Source organism: Leuresthes tenuis, unplaced genomic scaffold (assembly GCF_036924035.1).
Source record: "Leuresthes tenuis unplaced genomic scaffold, fLeuTen1.0.hap1 SCAF_16, whole genome shotgun sequence".
NCBI lineage: Eukaryota > Metazoa > Chordata > Actinopteri > Atheriniformes > Atherinopsidae > Leuresthes > Leuresthes tenuis.
Genome location: NW_027325370.1, coordinates 9,977,095 through 9,995,584, shown reverse-complemented (window position 1 = coordinate 9,995,584; position 18,490 = coordinate 9,977,095). Strand labels below are relative to the sequence as shown.

Sequence of the window (18,490 nt, the reverse complement as noted above, 5' to 3'; positions counted from 1 at the left end):
GGGGAATAATCTTCACCAGGCTGCTTGGTACTAAAAGATGAAAAATGTGTAGTTTATATAAACACCTAACTGAATTTCATCCATGCCAATTAAGGAGCGAGAGAGCGAAGAGGTGGGGACAGCACCAGCAGCCCCACACAGATTCACTTTTATTGTTTTCAATTTATTTTCCTCAGGACGCGTTTTGCCAAACAACTCTTTAAAGATAGAAGTTTGATTCCATTGCATAAATGACAGTAAACTGCGTGATTTTCAAACACCCAAACATCATTTAGGATTTTTATTTTCTGATCACGTCGTTCTGAAGCTGCTTTTTTTTTTTTTTACCTTCCTTGCCCTATTTTCAACAAAAACTAAAACTTTTTAAGTTGTTTTTAAAATTGTTTAATAGACAGAACCAAGCTTTAGTTTCTCAGTGAACTATTGTCTGATTTACTGTCATCCAAGTATCACCCGTGGTTCATAGGTTAGCAGTAGATTGTTTGGACAGTACATAATCATGTGGAATCATGATTGCATGATGATGTTTCCAATGCGAGTGCAGTAACCCACTTCCGAGGCTACTGTACATGTTTGTGGGTTTACTGCAGGTTTGTGTGTAGGTGGAAGATGAGCCGTGGGTCTGTGTTGTGTACCTGCATGCAGTGGTAATGGGTGCTTTTTCCATTGAGGTGACAGCCATGGTAGTAGACGCTGCAGTCGTCCAGAGGGCTGAAGCGCATGAAGCCATGCTGCAGGGAGTTGTCCCTCTTCTTGTGCATGTTGTAGTGCCTGATTACATCCTGCTTACTGGTAAACCTCTGCAAAAGGGGAGGGGGAAAATGTACGGCAACAGGTTGGTGTTTATTTAAACCAGTCACAGAATCAGCAACAAGTCACTTTATCTCTGTGGAAGCAGCAGCTGCAACATGCAGGAGCCAGTTGGCAGTTGGTTAGGGATGTACACACTGCAATGGAGAGGGCCAGAATGTCTTTAAAGATGACGCATTTTGTGGTTATTGATTTACTCTGCATATCTTAAAGTTGAGTCCTTTCCAAAAGCAGCACCCAAAACTCTGCGACTCTAACCGCAGGAGAAGCCTCCGCATGGAACATGAAATATGCTCCACAAACACCACTCGTCTTTCTTATTTTTTCCACTTCCTATAAAATGTTTTGTTTTTTTTAAACTAAACTTAAGATGAATCAATTGACATGCAAGATCACAGTTCTCATATTTTTTGACTCTGGAAACCCCCCCCCAAAAAAAAAACTCATGTTCCATGCTGATGGTTTCTCATACGTTCGCAGGGGAAAACAGAAGACAACAGAAACAAACAAACAAACAAGTCAACCAAAAAACATTTTCCCTTTTAATTCGCTGAGATATGATTCCATTTTTAATTAAAGCATTAACGCTTGCTATTGGTGCTGGTTTCGCTTGTAATGATGAATGAATATGCTAAGAGACCCGCCTGGTAAAATTACAAATAAATAAATAAATCCCTCCCACACCCAGGAGTCAGGAAGAGGAAACAGAAAAAAGTTGCTCCACAGAGACCTGCAGCAACCAAATCTGCTGTAATTGGGTTTAAGCTGATGTTACAGAAACTGTAACAGGAGAAGCTTAAATCAATGAGACAGTTCTGTCTTCAATCCATATCTATCTGCAGTTGAGGGAAAAACATCAGATAGAACTTTTCTAAAAAGCAACTAATTGCTGTACAAAGTAGGGTAATTGCTTTGTGTCATGTGTTCCACTTGCGCACATGTAAAAAGCTAAGATCTTACACAGCTGTTCATTCCCTCACTCTTGGACTGTTTCCCACCATATATTTCGGAGATGTCTGCCTCCTGTAGGAGCACACACTTCATTAAGATTTTTTAATCTGACTGATAAATGCGTCATCACTTCTTGACTTTTTTTTTTTTTTTTTTTTACTAATTCATTTTTGAAAAATTCAGATCTTAATTCTCCACATAGAGCTTTCTGGTATGTAATGGTGGATGATGACCGGAAGACAAGATGAACTGCGGTCATGGTACATTCGATCCATCAAGCCGTCCAAAATAGGCTATGGAGAGAGCTGACTGGGAAAAAGATCTCATTTTCAGTTGAGTGGTGATGAAGGTTGGGAGCCACTTGCTACATTTATTTTAGGATTCCCACTAGTGTGGCAAGATGCACACTCTCCCTCGTGTACAAGTCCATGAAAGGAGAATGTTAGGACTCAGCCAATCACTTGCAGGCTGGCAGTGGGATAATATTCCAGGAGTGTGTGTCATGTAACATTTCATGAGTTATCGCTCTGAAAAGCACTGCTCATCACAGCCTGCCTGTTTTTTTCAGTGTATTGATATCTCGAGAGCTGGCTTCCAAAGCTTTTCAGTGTTTCCACGCAACATAAAAGCAACAAAGAAATGTGGACCTGACCGTGAAAATTGCCATGATAACCTGAACTAACACTCTAAATAATGACATGGAATGATTTTCCTTTGTATTCCTCAAAGAATGTGTCTCATCACACTGAAGTGGGAATGAAGCAGAAAATTAAAGCTTAGATCTGTGATGCTTCTCACAACATAAACAATATTTATCATGAGATAATCTCACTTGATCGGGAGCAGACCCAAGATTACAGCTGAAGGTGGCTTAATTCAGGAAATTGTTAAGAAAGGGATGAGAAGTTCCCCGTTTTTTTTTCTTTTAACATCTTTGACAAATATTCTCATGTTTGTCTAACTCTCTGTGTCCATATGCTACGGCAAACACAGGGCTTGTATTAGGATCTGCTCTGTGTTTTTTTTCAACTTCCTGTACCTGACACGACGTCTCGTGGGACCAGGGCAAGATTAATAACAAGAGTCGATTAAAAAACAGGCACTGTCTCTTAAAAAAGAAAAAGAAAATGAATAGGAAAAAAAAATCACATCTCAGCCCTTTTCACAATAAACCTTTGATTTTAAAAAAAGGCAAACTGTCAAAGACCAGCTGTGTCTGAGGGTGCCTGGAAACTGAGCACTTGTATATACTTGTAGCCTGTTCAACACACCTAAGAAAAACACATTTCTCATCTGACTGGGTGTGAGCACTGATAAAAGGATAACCCATTATTTAATTTTCCTATCCTAGGAGCACCACATCCCCTTTATTGTGTCCTAAAATAAAACTTTAAACTTTCAGTTTTTAATCCCCCACTTTAATAACTCTCTAACAGGTTTTAACCAGTGAGGAATGCCTTTGAAATCTTCTGGCACACTTGATAGCATTTAAATGTGTATTTGGGTTATGCTCAGAAAAAGTGAGGAAGTACTCACGCTGACCTGGTAGTTACAATCAGGGTCCATGCAGTGATAATGCTCTCTGTATTGGTAGGCACAATGCACATGCCCACAGTGTTGACTTCCAGAGAACCTGAAAACCAAGTTACAGGACAAATTTCAACAGCTGCACATTTTAACAACCACACAGAGCATTGAATAAAACTTCACCAACATGGCAACTCGTCAGAGCTTATTACAGAGGAAGGAATCACAGGGTGAATAATGAAACAACTCAAAAAGGTGGTTTTCAAAAAATAAATCAAGAGCTAATCAAGAATGACTAGAGAAGAAATCATCTAAAATACTTAAAACACAACAAATTGAAACGGGTGAAGGATTTCTTAAAGGCATTATGCTCATCTCACCTTCAATGTAACACAGCTCACACCTTCAAGCTAACTGCTGCTTTCCACACTCTTGGAACAATTTACCCATCTGTCACACCAATTTCAACCAAATTATCTTCATTTATTTCCAAAGGAGCCGTAAGAGATACTTATTACGCTAAAATACCCTCTCTTCACATTTACACACACAGCCACTAAATCATTAAGAGCCCCGTGACTTCTTTATTTCTCATCACTGTTAAGTCCTTGTCTAATCAATGCGCAGATCTCTCAGGCTAACTACAGTTTTACTCTGTGAGGTAAGGGTTTGGGTATCAAACATTTTTTATCTTCTCAACTGGAGTCTAGAAATTCGATTTTAGTCTGGCAAAAGTTAAAAAAAGGCAGCTACTTGCTTCAGTACAACCACTTTTATGGTGGTGATTATAAGCCTGACGATGATGACTGTTAAAATCCTCCAATTACCAGTGAAAACACACAAATAAACATTTGCACTGCTGCTGCCAAGGACTCCATCTGCTATAGTGCAGAGGAGAGGGTGAAAAGGGGGCTAAGTAATATTTTTTTCCACCTCTCTCTCTGTTTTTCCTTGTTAGATTATCCCAGAGCTGCATTTACGGATCATTTTCCAGAGTTCATTAAGTTAATTGAATGGCATATCCACCACTGTTTTTAAGTTGGCTCTGTGTGTGTGTCTTTGTAAGTCTGGCAAAAAGTGATGGATGTAGAGGAAGCATTGGGAAAGTCTGACGGCTCTTTTAGAGAAATCAGGCAAAAAGTCAAACTATGATAAAGCTCCAACAATGAATGTTTTCTACACTATTTTTTCATGTGTATTCACATGCACATTTTCAAATGATCAGCACACACAAAGCCCCTCTACCGATCCCCCTGAGACGATGGCCCACCCCTCTGCTCATAGCCCAGCTGTATCACTTTGCCTCTGGACAATTCCCACTTGCCGCGTCAGGGGGCCTAATGGGCCTCTGCTATTCAGCAGCAGATTAAATATTAATATTGCCACGATACAGAGATTGCAGCGCATCTCCAGTTACAATAGAGATACACAGATCAAAGTGCTGAGGCAATGGTGGGTGCATGAAAGCCTTTAAAGAGTGAAAACTGTGACTAAACACTACCGGGGAACCTCTTTAAAACACCAAACTCTTGTGTGGTGAAAAAATGACTTTTCTTCTCTTTATGTGATGACCAAATAAAAAACATATTTAGAAAGCTTGATTTTAGTCTTCTTATGCACTCATTAGCCCAGGCTCAAAAGAGACCCTTCCCCCCGCCTCTGTCTCCATTTTCGCTGCTACATTTGCCCTTTTTATGAGCCCTCCTTTTCCATTTTTCCCCTCCCTCCTCTTCTTTCCTTTTTCTTTTTTTTTTCAGCCCCAACACGGAAATTGAAACTGTATCTGGGCTTATCTGCAACCTCCCCGTGCATCAACTGCCGAGATGTTTAGACAAATTTTATGCATTATGCAGCGCAAATATCAAAACAGTTCTTGGCAGTGCCAGCAGAAGCCTCATTAAAAATTCCTTAATTAAATCTTCTTGCAAAATGTAATCAGTCCAAGGAAGGGGTTTGTGTGTGTGTGTGTGTGTGTGTAGAGGAGGCTGTGTGTGCATGTGTGTTTCTGTCTGTGCCAAGGCTTTGATTTGTGCCCTTCATGTTATGGCTTGGAGAAGTAATCATTAACGCCACAGCCACTTTGGCTTTTCAAATGCTGTTTTTCTTTCTTTTTAAACAGAATAAACAAACAAGTGATAATCACCTTTCTAGTGTCGGCTCAAGATGAATCGAGAATGGGGTACATTGTTCTGTGTCCACTGAAACATAAGATACCTTCCCTCCTCTGATGCTTTTGTCTCTGTTGCTGTGAATGACTTTTTACATCAGCCAGTCTGTCATGTGTTTAGATGGCAGAACTCAAGAGAAACCCGGCCTGATCTCATGTCATCTCTGAGTCAGCCATGGTTAGCAATTGCACATTTTAGTGCTATACACTGTGAGCACTTATTCGTTCAGTTAAAGTGAACTATCATCAAACAATTTCTCTTTCATTAACTTTCATCCTTCCACTTCCTCTAAGCAAATAAATTGGAGTTTTCTTAATTAATCTACTGCCCACAGAACATTCTAATATCAGTCTGTAACGTAGTTACATCATTCAATAAAATGTGGATAAAAAATAATAAATAAAAACCTTTGTCTCTGTTTTGAGTATACTCTATTGGTGCAGCACGTTGAGGGATTTGCATACCTGGCAATATATTTCTGGTAGAGGTTGATGTCGTCGCTGGCAGGTTTATCTGGCGGCAGACCATTCCTAATGAAACAACAGTCACAAAACAGACAGGATTAATGCTGAGGTAGAGCTGCCTGTTGTTAATAAGGACAAACTGTCACAATATTTACTTACAAGCCACTCCCAAACTTTGAACTATCAATATACAATTTTCTTTGGCATGACAGTGTTTTCATGTGCAGTATGAATTACGGATGGAAGGCGCAAATGTTGGCGCATGGTCTCCCAACCAATGAAAGGCAAATTGCAGGAGGAAAATTACATTAATCTTTTATGAGGTATTTTGGTGGGTGCTCATATGAAAAACTGGATAACGGGGAGAAAAAGCTGTGAAAAGGTCTTTTCTGATAACCCCATAACGGTTTGTCTGTAATGTTCATGTCAGTGTGGAACCAGTTCAAACAAAGATGTAAGACAACTCTAGATGCATATGGATCAAGCTGATAGACTTAGTGCAAGTTTAAATTCAAACTAATTAATTTGAAGGCAGGAAATGAAGAGGAATTTATCACATAAGAAAGGCAGGCTGAGGAAGCGTGTTTGCTTTCTGTCACCTGTATGATGATCTCTTCGTAAAGCCTGGCAGCAGTGTTGCCCACGGAATAACAGCCACACTACAGAACTGGTTCTGTTTGCTCCCTCTCAACGAGTGGCATTTAACGCCATGTGAGCAGCTCCACACAGGGGATGACCTGAGGTTAATCTGGCCCAGAGGGGAGGATGCACTGCTACACACTCTCCAAAGTAACCCATGTCCTCCCTGTGTATAAGTATTAGACTAGGTCAGTCAGCCAAGACTATAGCTTTGCAGAGCCCCAACCTGACAAAGGCCAAAGCCTCAGGGAAAGGTGCCTGAGGGCTCTTAAACAGTGTCTTTGATAGGTCTTGACTAACTAGAGACAAGGTCAAAACCAATCAAACACACTCTAGGAGCTTTTTCCTACTGGTAATGCACACAGCTGTAGGTTAGCTCCCTAAACCCCTCGTTTGCTTCCTTTAAAGTGCACTCGTCAGGCAGTGTTGAATCGGGCCCTGCAACTCGCCGGGAGGTTAGTCATGGCTCCAAAGTAATTAAAGGGAGAGTTGTTACACCCCAGCCAAACGAAAGAAGTCAGTCACTTTGCGATGACTGTGCTAAATCAGTCTCCACAGAGTGCTACAGTAAGTAAACACTTCATGCGCCTTCGCAACTCATCATGTCGTGGATCTATTGGGCGCTATGCGCTATTTCACACTACATTCTTGTTGGCATCTATGAAGGTAGCAATTACCTTTGCGCTAGCCTAACTGACTCACAGAAGCAGTTAAGTGTATGTGAGCTTCACATTAGGTCCAAGGGGCTCCACTGAGAGACTATTAGTGTGAAGAGGACATAAATGTGAGTTTGGAATCTTTTCAATCCACCAGTGAAGTTTAAAATTGTATTTCAATATCAGCTTGATTTTGTTAAAGAGATAAGAACCCCAACATGTATTCATGTTTTTGGTGCAAATAATAAATGGAGTGAATCAAAAAGTATTTTAGGTCAGAAAGCACATGCTGCACAATTTCCATTAAAAAAGGATGAACTGCTTAGTTACATGCTGTTATCTGTTGTCCACTAAGTTATAAAAGATAATTCTACATTTGCTTTGTGAGGACGAATTGATGCAGCTTTTATCTGTTTGTTATCTGAATGATGGTAAAAACAGATCTTAGTTATACTATATTTAGTGACAGACTTGGAGCCAAGGAGCACTTATAATGGGGCAGATATAGCGACACTGTTTCAATCTGTACTTATGCACCCATTTTTGGATTGGCTAGTGTAGAGATAAGAGTGCCACCTTTCATGTGGATGAACTGGGTTCAAATCCCTTGCATGAAAGGTACTACCTACAATAGGGGTCCTTAGGCAAGACCCCCATACCCTACCAGTGTAAGTCGCTTTGGATAAAAGTGTCTGCCAAATGCATAAACATAATGTTGTTTCTCAATTTCATGATAAACCTCAAGTGTATTCATATAAGCCACACCCAATTTCAGCTATGTATAATCACCAATATTTTCACTTCCATAACTCCATATTAAATCTAAATGCCAAGTTTGATACATCTTCCAAATGTGGTGTTGATATAAAGATTAATGAAGTAACTTGCTTGAAAATTTGTACAATTCAGTCTTGTAAAAAACAGCTCAGTTAAATTTTTTTGCAGAATTTAACCAAATTCAGTCTTGTGTAGTTTTTGGTCAAGGGTTTTCTGGTGTAATGTTTGAGCAAACTTACTTAACGGAGGACACGGTGCCTGTGGTGATGGAGTCGGTCTTGGAAAAGCTGGATTTTATGTAGTCAGCAGCATTGAAACTTATTTGCCCTGTCTGGTCCATTGTGAGTCCTGGCGCAATACTAGCCCCAGCCGCCCCCACAGTGGGGACACCAGGAGCTCCAGGGTTCCCTGGCGCTGTAGCGAGGACATTGGGCATCAGTGATGCTTCAGGGTTTCCTGGCATTAGCTTCTGAATTGTTCTGATGTCATACTTAGAAGGGCGGCCCACTTTGCCAGTCTTAAAGGCGATGGCACCACCCATGTCAGGGTTGCCCTCACCAGGTTTGAAGAGGTGCAGAAACTTGACGTTCTCCAGGTCGTACTTAGAGGGTCGCTTGTAAGCATTACCATTCTGCTGCTGTAAACTCTCCCCCATCTTCAGCTTCTGAATGAAGAAGTCATACTTGGAGGCTCGGGAGGCCATGTTCTGCATGTGGGAAGGATTGGGTGGTTGAGAATTTCCCAGCTGAGGTGCCACTGGCTGTTTGTGGTCCAGGCTGGAGGGGTAAATCTGCGCCTCAGCCCCTGGTAAGCCCCCGGAGGTCTGGAGTATTGTAGCACTCTTGTCTTGGGTCAGTTTTGAGTTGAGGTCATCCGGTTTGGGTGGGGAAGCATGCATGGGCCAAGGTAGGGCCTCACCAGCTTTTAGCTTTCGAATGTACTCTTCGTACTTTGAGAAGCGGGCACGCCGTGAGGCCTCCTCACTGCTGAGGGACGAGGGATCTGAGGTAGCAGCTTTGAGCTTCTCAAAGCTGATCTTCTTGGTCAGCTCATCCCTTACCTGCTGGTCATCATAACCGAACATTCCCAGAAATTCATTCATGGTGTTGGCTGCATAGTCTCGCAGAGCAGATGCTTCTCCTTGACAAAAGAAAAGAGAAAAACGTCACTTTATGTATAGTTCTGCAAAATCCTTGCAGATTTTTTCTTTAAAAGTTACTAAAAGTAAAGCTGAAAGTTTATGTTTAGTAAACCTTTGGATGATTAGCGCTGTAAGGGATTATGATAATGCTTTCATAATGTAAAACTGCATACTGTATGTGGGCTGATTTTTTCTTTACTATGAGCAATAGTTATTATTTTGCAATCATAATGAAGTAGTTACTTATTGTCATTAAGTATACTGGTTACAAGAGGAAGTAACTTCATGTTACAAGTATAATATATATTTGGTCAGACTAATCAGTGAACCAACATTTTTGCAAACATATGGCTACATTGTGGTGATGTAATACAACTAACTGAATTAACTCTACTAAAGTGACTTTTAGAACAATGATTGTTTAGAAATAACATGGAGCCTTTATTCTCATAATATTGGAACAATAGCAAATTTGACAACAGGAAAAGTGCTTTTGCACTGCAAGCTACAACATCTGTAAATGTCTGTGTATTTATGTGTCTACAAACAAGCAGTCTGAGGCTCTTCCTGTTTTGGTTGCATTGTAAGTGAGTCCTGCAGAATTTGCAGGTGACTGTACTAAAGACTATGTTGGATAAACAATTTTTTTGTTTGTTTTCTGCATCCATTAAATTGCTGATTGCAATATTTATGAGAACTATCTTGTTTCAAATAAATCAATTTATGCAAAAACTTGAAACTTTATCAACCACGTTAAGAGATATTTTTCTAAACAAAATGTAAAGAACAAGTGAACAAATGACTGAGGTTTAATGTTATTACCTGTCAGAATTTTAAGTGCAATCTCCAGAGAAATTACAGCAGGGTAGGCATATTTTATAAAACTGAAGTTTATCCTTTTTCATTTTAAGATAACATGATCACCTTCAAAAGTGAAAAGATTAACTTCTTCCTTCTTTTTTACATATTTTTAACCTGAAACATCACTTTTTAAGAGTTCATTTAATTAGACAACTTCCCCAAGGACACAGTCGATGTGTAGTTTAATTGCATTATGTAAAGATTAATTCTGCCCCATTAAGTTTGATACAGGTTAGCACAAGTGGTCAGAGAATGGAGGAAAGGAAAAGAGCATTTGCCCTAAAAGTAGTGAAGGGAGCAAGCTCTGTGTAAAGAAGAAGAGCTTCAATAAAGGGGAAATGGTGCAGTGAAAAAGTGATTGAGACCGAAAGAAAAAAGGGAAAGAGATAATTGGGACCGGTGAGGCAGCCTTTCTCCAAACAGTTGTGTTTGCAGATCTAACCCATTTCCAAATGTCTCCTGTTGTGCCACTTTGCATATTAGGCAGGACCAAGAACACAAATATGCTAGTAATGTCCCAGGCGATCATTTGAACAGGACCATGTAACCCCTTTGGCCCTCTTAACTAAGACTTGGCACAGTCACGGGGACAGGATCCAAAATCTTTTTTAAAAATTTGTTTTATCGCTGTTTTCATCACTAGAGAACACATGAGCTGGCGGGAGGTGATACCACCTACCATCTGAGGTAATTAATACACAAATATTTCTGCTCTTGTATCATATTTCTCAGTTATTGCTAAATCAGTCTCCAAGCCCTGCTCTTCACATCTCCTGTGCAGCATGTAAAATAATCCCCAAATTTCCATTCATCATGTTGGGGTTGTTCCTCTGCTCTGTGTATCAGTATGAAAGAGTATCTGGTGGATCGAAGAGGCATGAAAAATTTAAGAGAAACAGATCGCATATTTGAGAGGAAATACCTACATGTTTGCAGCAGATTGGTTTGGCAAATCTGACGTGTTTTCATATGTACCAAAACCACAGTGACACTGTGTAAATATATATATATATATATATATACAAGCATTTGCTGTGTGGTGCAAAACCATATTCAATATTCAAGGTTTTATTTAATAGATAATAGTATATGGCATTGAAGATCATGACATTGAGTCTATTAAAAATGGAAAAACATGTGGTTAAATTTTGCTGCTTCTGTTTTTATAAGAGTATCTTAGTCCCAGTGTATCATATAGCTCTGAAGTTAGGTCAGGCCAGCCCACAGCAGAATGGTTCAGGTATGTAACAACACTTTGATGACTTTACATGAATTACACTTAAAAAAGCATATGGGAATGCAAAGTATGCAAAGTATTTAAATTAAATTCTAAGTTTTCTCATACAGAAACATTAAATATAATTGTTATCATTAAAAAAAATGTTTTCTGTTCCTTTGGAAAAAAGTGTCAAATTAACATCTAGAAATGTAATGAGAGTGAATGGCAAATTATTACAAAAGTTATGTAGTTTCTGTCATGTGTATGTCATAGTTCGTTTTCATTTTTGCTTGGGATATTATCATCACCCTCTCTGAAAAAGTAGCTTTGTCATGTGGCGCACTATCAATGAAAGGCAAATGATTGGGCTTGTAGGGATTATGACTGGGACCGTCAGGAGATAACCTTTCTAAAACACCATGTAAATGGGTTTTCTACTCAACCACTATCTGTCTGCCTAATAATGATGTCATGTGACACCAAGTGGGAAATTCTGTACGGTGTGACCCCCACTACCTCTGTTACCACCCACCTCAAAAGAATAGATGATTGAATAGAAAAATAAATAATCCTCTCTTTTTCTTCTACCTTCACCGATTCCTCTCCTGTTCCCTAACACATCTGACATTTCCTTCTGCACTCTCTCTGGTGACACTGGAAAAATCTGCAAACAAGTGGTTCCTAATCTTGACACTTCAAGCAAGCAAAATCCGACACACGACGCAGACCTGCCTTGTCTATATTTGAGGCAATTAGACCACATTTTCCATCCAAGATATGATAACAGATGGGTATTATATCTCCATTTGCTGACCAAACATGGCCATCAGTGTGGCATGGCTACACTGCTAACAGGAATGAGAGGCAGAGGTGTTGCTGATGATAAAGATGCAAGCTTGTGGCTATATATGGACCAATCTAGAGTCTAAATACCTTCTAAAGAGTGTCAGAACAGAGGTGCAAATACTGTTAATGTAAATCATTTGATTTTAGCTGCAGTGGTTCATCAATAAAAGTTTTGAATAGTGGGATTCTGCCATACGGCACAACAATACAAACAGAGTAAAAGCCATTTATGTTCATATCACAGAATCAGTTTGAGTGTGTTTTGTTTTAATGGACAGTGCAAAGCTAATAAAGAGTTGCTATGAATAAATGACATTATGTGCTTTTGTTTGATGTAATTTGTTACACAAAAAGTGTGGAGCTTCAAACTTCCTCACTGTTTGCTTAGTTAATTAACAGGCAGTAAATAGAGGAAGCTTTGAAATGGCTTGAAATGAACAATAACCTTTTAGGGTGAACCCAGAATTGCAAATGAAAGTCATGGTCAAGCCTGTTTGATCCATCGCAATGAACATCTCTGTCATTGCTTTCATAGTTTTTTTTCACTGTTTTTTTTCAATTGACTGGCTTATGAGGGCTCTAATGTGACATCTAAATTATCTAGGAAAAGTATTCTGGGGTTTTGCACTGATAGGAAATCTGCACGATGCCTCAATGTGAGGAGTTAAATGTTTTGAAGGTCGCAGTTTCTCTCATTGATCTTGCAATGTTTGTTAATTACATTGTCACTGATGTTGTGAGAGATAATTAAGCCACTATGTTTATATGCATAATTATGTGCACTCCACATCAGCCTTTGAAAGACAGCAGCGAGGAAGAGAGAGAGAGAAAGAGAGAGGAGGAAAAATGTTTTAATTGTGAGCTGAGCAGAAACATGGCAATATAGATGCCCTAGTTACAATCAACAAAGAGCAACTCAGAAAAAGAAAAAAACAATAACTCTGAAGATAAGATTTGCAACTGATGCAGTATGCTCTCCCCACAGTCTTTAAAAAAACTGGCTTTGTTGTAAGATTTAAAGCAGTAAAAGAGCCAGCAGAGGGAAAGGTGCAGGCCAACTACAAGATAGTTGCACATATTTACAGGCAGTCTTTTTTGTGGACCTGAAATAAACAAAATGACTAATTAAAACCACAAAGAACTTTTTTTATCTGCTTCTGACATGAAACCTACTTAGTTTCTGAGAAGCCCCTGCACTCAGTTCTGAGTATGGCCAAATACTGCTGTACAGTTGGTGAAAGCAATAAGAACTGATGACAAAAAAGAGCACGTGTACATGACTCTGAGGTACATACCTAAACCTAGATGAAAGCCTGACAAAACTGTTAAACTGAGGTGAGAAAGCACAAAACAAAACTTGTTCTCTACCGCAACAACCGGTCTCACCTAGAAAATGCTTCTCTGCCCCTCCTCTGTGTGAAACACACTTTATCTATTCATATAACAGAGCTATGCTTTTTTTTTTTTTACTTTTTACAACCATGTTTTAACTTCTGCTACACGAGGCCCCCTGCTCTTACAAGCACATGTGTCTAGTTTCAAGGGTCACAAAGTGTATAACACTAAACAGCACTTTCTTAAAAGATTATTTGTGCCATTAACACACACTGTCTGCCAGCTTTATCTATTTGATAATCAGTAAGTTATACTGAGAGAACATCATGTCACAATTAAACAAGGGTTACTTTGAGTCATTTACATTGAGAGCTCATCGCATTTAGGAATCTATTAAAATATTTTCATGTCTGCTAACAAAAAATAATCTACATCAATTGATTATTCTAAATCCATTAAATTAAAAGTGGGATGTGGCACTGTGACGTAACTTCCCTATTTCTGACTTTATTTGACAACTGATCTCTTTGAGTCGTCAACTGCAGGAAAAAAAAAACTAACTGAAGACTCCATGTAACAGAGGAGCTTGAGGCAGTGGCTAAGTTTAGTGAGCTTAGGGAAAAAATCAAAGACTCACTATGTAATCCTGGGTGTAATATGAAGCTTAGCCTGGCCCTGCCATGCGCTCTTGGTCCTCAGCTGCTGGGAGAATGCATAAACGCCTAAATGCCTAACATTGTGAGCCTTCTCCATTTATGAATTTCTTCATACAGCTAACCACACACAAGTTCCCCTCTATTTTCCCCTCTGGCCTGCCAGTTGAATCTGACTTTGGAGTAATAATGTCACTGGCTATTCATAATGTAACTCTAGAGTGTCTCTTTCCAATAATGGGCACACTTAAGCTTATGTGGATGTGGCAATGTCACCTCTCCTCTATTTAAGCCTTTACCCCTTAATACTATGAAGTGGAATGCATCAAAGGTGGTGTTGGTCGAAGATGTAAAGAAAGAATTGAGTATAACTCACAGATGATGAAAGATACTGGTCAGAGGAGACAGCTAAAACATACCTGGAGAGGAGAAAGGTGCTTGGCGACTCTGGGCCTCACTTGGTGGCATGTAGCTGTTGTTTTTTGGAAGCTTGTCGTCAGCTTCTTTGTCATCATGGTAACTGCCATCATGAGACCCAACAGTAGCCTCAGGCTCCTCATCATTGTCTTCCTCATCGCTGCAGCCTTTAGGTTGTACCATGTACACACCCTCAGGAGGGCCATCTTCATCATTGCCGACTTTGAGCTCAGGCTCCTGCTCATCATCAGGAGCTGGTGGCTCGTCACCGTACTCGCCGTTGACCCACTTCTCAATGGCCTCGCGTCTCTTCTGGTCCTCCTCGAGGCTCTGACTTAGGCTCTCGGGAAAGTTGGTCTCATTGTCATCGTAGTGAGAACTGCCACGTTCACTATTATCTGCTACACTCTGGTCTCCTTCTGCATTTTGGGAGCTGCCTTCAAACACCACTTGGCGGCTAAGCTTGGCACAGATAGCATTGAGTTTTAGGCCACCTTTCCTTTTGGCGGCCATCTTGGGTTTTCCTGAGGTCGTTTCAGTGCATAAACTCCTTTCAGCTGAAGAAAACAAGACAAAAACAGAAATATATGTTTGGATAAAGATGCATAAGAAGTTTTTTTTTTTTTTAAATGAGAGCCAGGCGTGCTTTTAGGATCTCTAGAAATAAACTTTGAAACTTTTTGGAAAGAATAAACTGGTACAGACAACAGTGGCTGCTGCTATTAATAACCACCAAAAGCGCTTAACAATAACAACAGAAAACTGGAAGGACACAGAGATACTGTACATATCTGTCAAAGTCGCAGTTCTTGGGTCAGCTTTGAACATGGTGGAAAAATGAAAAACAAAAACGAGTTCAAGCAGCTGAAATGACAGGCAGATAGCTATCAGACCCCCTACAGTACTACAAGCGGCAAGTACACGGCTACATAATCCCTCACATGACAGCGCTATATAGACACTGTGAAATGCTATCTCCACTTTCACCTCAAGAGGCTATGGTCCTGACACTGAGTGGGGGGGCTGCTCAGCATTTAAGCTGTCAGGATGAGGAGAGAAAATCCTGAGCGCTTTTGGACATTTTGGATCTCATATTAGCTATTGGGTGGGATTAGAATAAATGACTACAGAGGCTGCTGCAAGGTGAATGATATGCCACGTACATAAAAAATTTGCAATTTCTCTATTCTATATATCTTTACTTCACAATATATGATAAATCATAAAAAGTCTCAACATCTTCCCCTGGTGGGGCCTCTCCGAACAATAGCACATGATAGAGTGTACTTTGGGGCAGGAATGGGTGGCATTATTTCAACCCAAGTGGAGCTATCTTTATAACATGTCTTCTGATGAGGCAGGAACAGCTGCCTGTGGCATTCCATGTCCAGAGCTGCCTTTTTAGGGCAGAAACTTTACTGTGTTACCTTTCACTTTATTTTCAGAGCCCCCAAAGGTCACCTTCTGAGGACATTTTTTCACAGTTTATCTATCACTTTTCAAAGTAAGCAGAAGTTGACAGTGGTTGTATTTACAGAGAAAGCATGTCTCTTTGTTTTTTTTCAACAGGAAGTAAAGCCTTAAGGGTCTATATAACAACAAAAATATTTATTTTTGCCGGTTTGAACCACACTATTGCGAAGATAATCAAAAATGAGTGTAGAAAAATGTGTGATATCAGAGGTAACAAAGTTCTATCTTAAAGACTCAATCCACTCTCTATATCAATAAGAACAAGCCTCTTCATTTTCCCTCAGCCATAAAGCCAAGCACAATCATGTGTGAGCCATTGCCGGCATTATGTAAATCACATCGCAGCAACATAAAATCCTGTTTTCATTTTCTTTTGTAAAGCTGTGGAATCATTAGAGGATATGCAATTTGAAGGAGTTTACAGATCACCCCATCGCCAGACAATGAACCCAGTGCTACCCACACATGCTTTCTCAGTTACTGTATTTACATTGCAGGCTTCCCCTCTGAAACAATGACTTCAGGAATTATGCAGTTTTGAGGGGACCGTATATCAGAGGCTCATTACTGTACAATTTAGTCTTAGACAATTGCAGGCGGGGGTTAAAAGGGTCAGCTTTTAGAAGAGAGCAATTTTGAAAAAAAGTATCAGCTGGAAAAACTATTAGGCAGTGGAAGACATAAATTTTCAATTTTTTTTCAGAAATACTCTCCAATGGAAGATTGAGGTCATTTGGGTGTTGCTGTGGACGTCTTTTTTTTCTGTTTACAGTGTTCAGTACTTAACCACTGATTTCCTTTGTACTGTAATCTCCAGCTTTTTGTAGGAAATTACCACTACACTGTATTTTTTTTTCATTAGTGCCTATTTATATATGTTTTTACGTTAACAATAAGGAGCATGAGTGGAGGACCACTACCCACGGAGTTTAGAAGGAGGCCTAAAAGTGAATAATCAGATACCACATGTTCATTGTTATCTTTTTAAAGGTAGAACATGATTTAAATAAATGAAATGTTGTGTCTTTTCCTCAAGGGAGGAACATGCTATGGTTAAACAGTTTATGGAAGCAGTCTGAACTATTATTTATGCTATGGGTTTCTGTCTACTGCAGCTTTTTGCTACTGCTTACAGTAAGGATTGCTATGGTAACACTAAGCTGTTTACCTCAAGTCATTTGTGTGCATGATAGCGTACAATGAGATCAAATCTGTAGGGAACTAGAACAACTTTTCCCTCTGGGACCAACCCCCCACCTTTCTGAGAGTCCAGTAAGCATTCTGCCTTATTAATGAATATCAGAAAGAAAAACAACACTGTCACACGCATCGGACATTATTTACACTCTGTTTTAGCCTGGTGTGCTAATTGTCAAGGAGGAGACACTTCGGTAAGCACTGGGAGTTGAAAAGAATAGGCAGGTTTGAGTTTGAACACAACTGCTGAAACTAATTTTTCCAACTGCTTATGTTAACAGTGACATTATTTTAACTGGAAACAGTGCAGGACCCCAAAGAAGAGCCATATAGTGTCTGTATAAGGCAAAAACATGAGGAAAAAGTCAAGAAACTATTTTGAATACATTTGCACTACGTCAAGTTCCTTTTCATCTTCAGTCTAAGAGAAGTTCTTTTGGGTCCTGCTTATACTCAGAGCTCAAAGACAAGGCTTGTGTCATCCAGCCCTACACGCTGACAAACTGACTATTCCACAGCTCTAAGCCCCACAGGTCTTTTTGGTTTTTGATGCAGAGTGTCTGTTTGTGTGCCAGAATGATATCGTGTCAAATCAAGTGGGGTTTTAAATCGTAATAACGCTGTTGGAAGTGCATTATTTGTGTGAACGTGCTCAGACTGTAATCTAACCCTCTACAGTTGTGGGAGTAAAGAATGGTCGTGACTGGCAGGGTCATGGCTTTACTTCTGTCTAATGTACAACACCAAGCAGCTTATGTACAAAGTGCTCGTGCAATCAACTTGTGGAAGATGTAACATCACAAAGAAAATGGAACAACTTTGCTTTGTTGTCAATTCAGAGAACAGCGCTGCCCCATAAACACACCAACTCCCTGCTGTGTTTCAGTTTGTATGGAGCGAGCACACAGGAGGGGTCTGTATATAAGAGAGGTAGATATTACCTGTTTAAACTGAAGCTTATCTCTTCAACTAATCAAACACAGATACAGAGCCCGTTGTAGATTCCTGCTGAGTTCCAACATGACTGACACAGGGACAAACCCCCCTGCAATATCTCAAGTTAATTAATACAAACAAGGTCTGGGAGATGTCTGTTCAGCTCAGGATTATTTTACAATATGCAGCTGAGAGTTGCAGTAGCTCTTTTGAAAAAAAAAAAAAAAAAAGAAGTCCGGTTATAACTTTATGAACCTTTGGCAGATTAATCGACAAGGCTCCCAGTGTGTAGCTCAGTGAACCTTTCATGTTTCTGGCTCTCAAGGGAGATGTTTGTGTGAGAGTGTGCGTGCCTGCGTGTTTCAGGAAAATCACAGAGACACACAGGCAAGCGTACACAGACATGCTTGAAAATTAATG

General features: G+C 39.8%; 1 protein-coding gene across 6 annotated transcripts in view; it reads right to left on the bottom strand.

Moving 5' to 3' along the window:
- Positions 1-18,490, bottom strand: part of casz1 (castor zinc finger 1) — a 70,969-nt gene that overhangs the window by 16,066 nt on the left and 36,413 nt on the right. For 4 of the 6 annotated variants that reach the window (XM_072366221.1, XM_072366220.1, XM_072366218.1 and 1 more), the window contains 5 exons: positions 14,467-15,021; positions 8,232-9,132; positions 5,921-5,986; positions 3,298-3,394; positions 636-800 (listed from right to left, as the gene is read on the bottom strand). In XM_072366221.1, coding sequence (XP_072222322.1) covers positions 636-800; positions 3,298-3,394; positions 5,921-5,986; positions 8,232-9,132; positions 14,467-14,977 — 1,740 coding nt within the window. In that variant the 5' untranslated portion in view covers positions 14,978-15,021. The remainder of the gene's footprint in view (positions 1-635; positions 801-3,297; positions 3,395-5,920; positions 5,987-8,231; positions 9,133-14,466; positions 15,022-18,490) is intronic. The other 2 variants (XM_072366219.1, XM_072366223.1) reach the window with 1 other exon arrangement.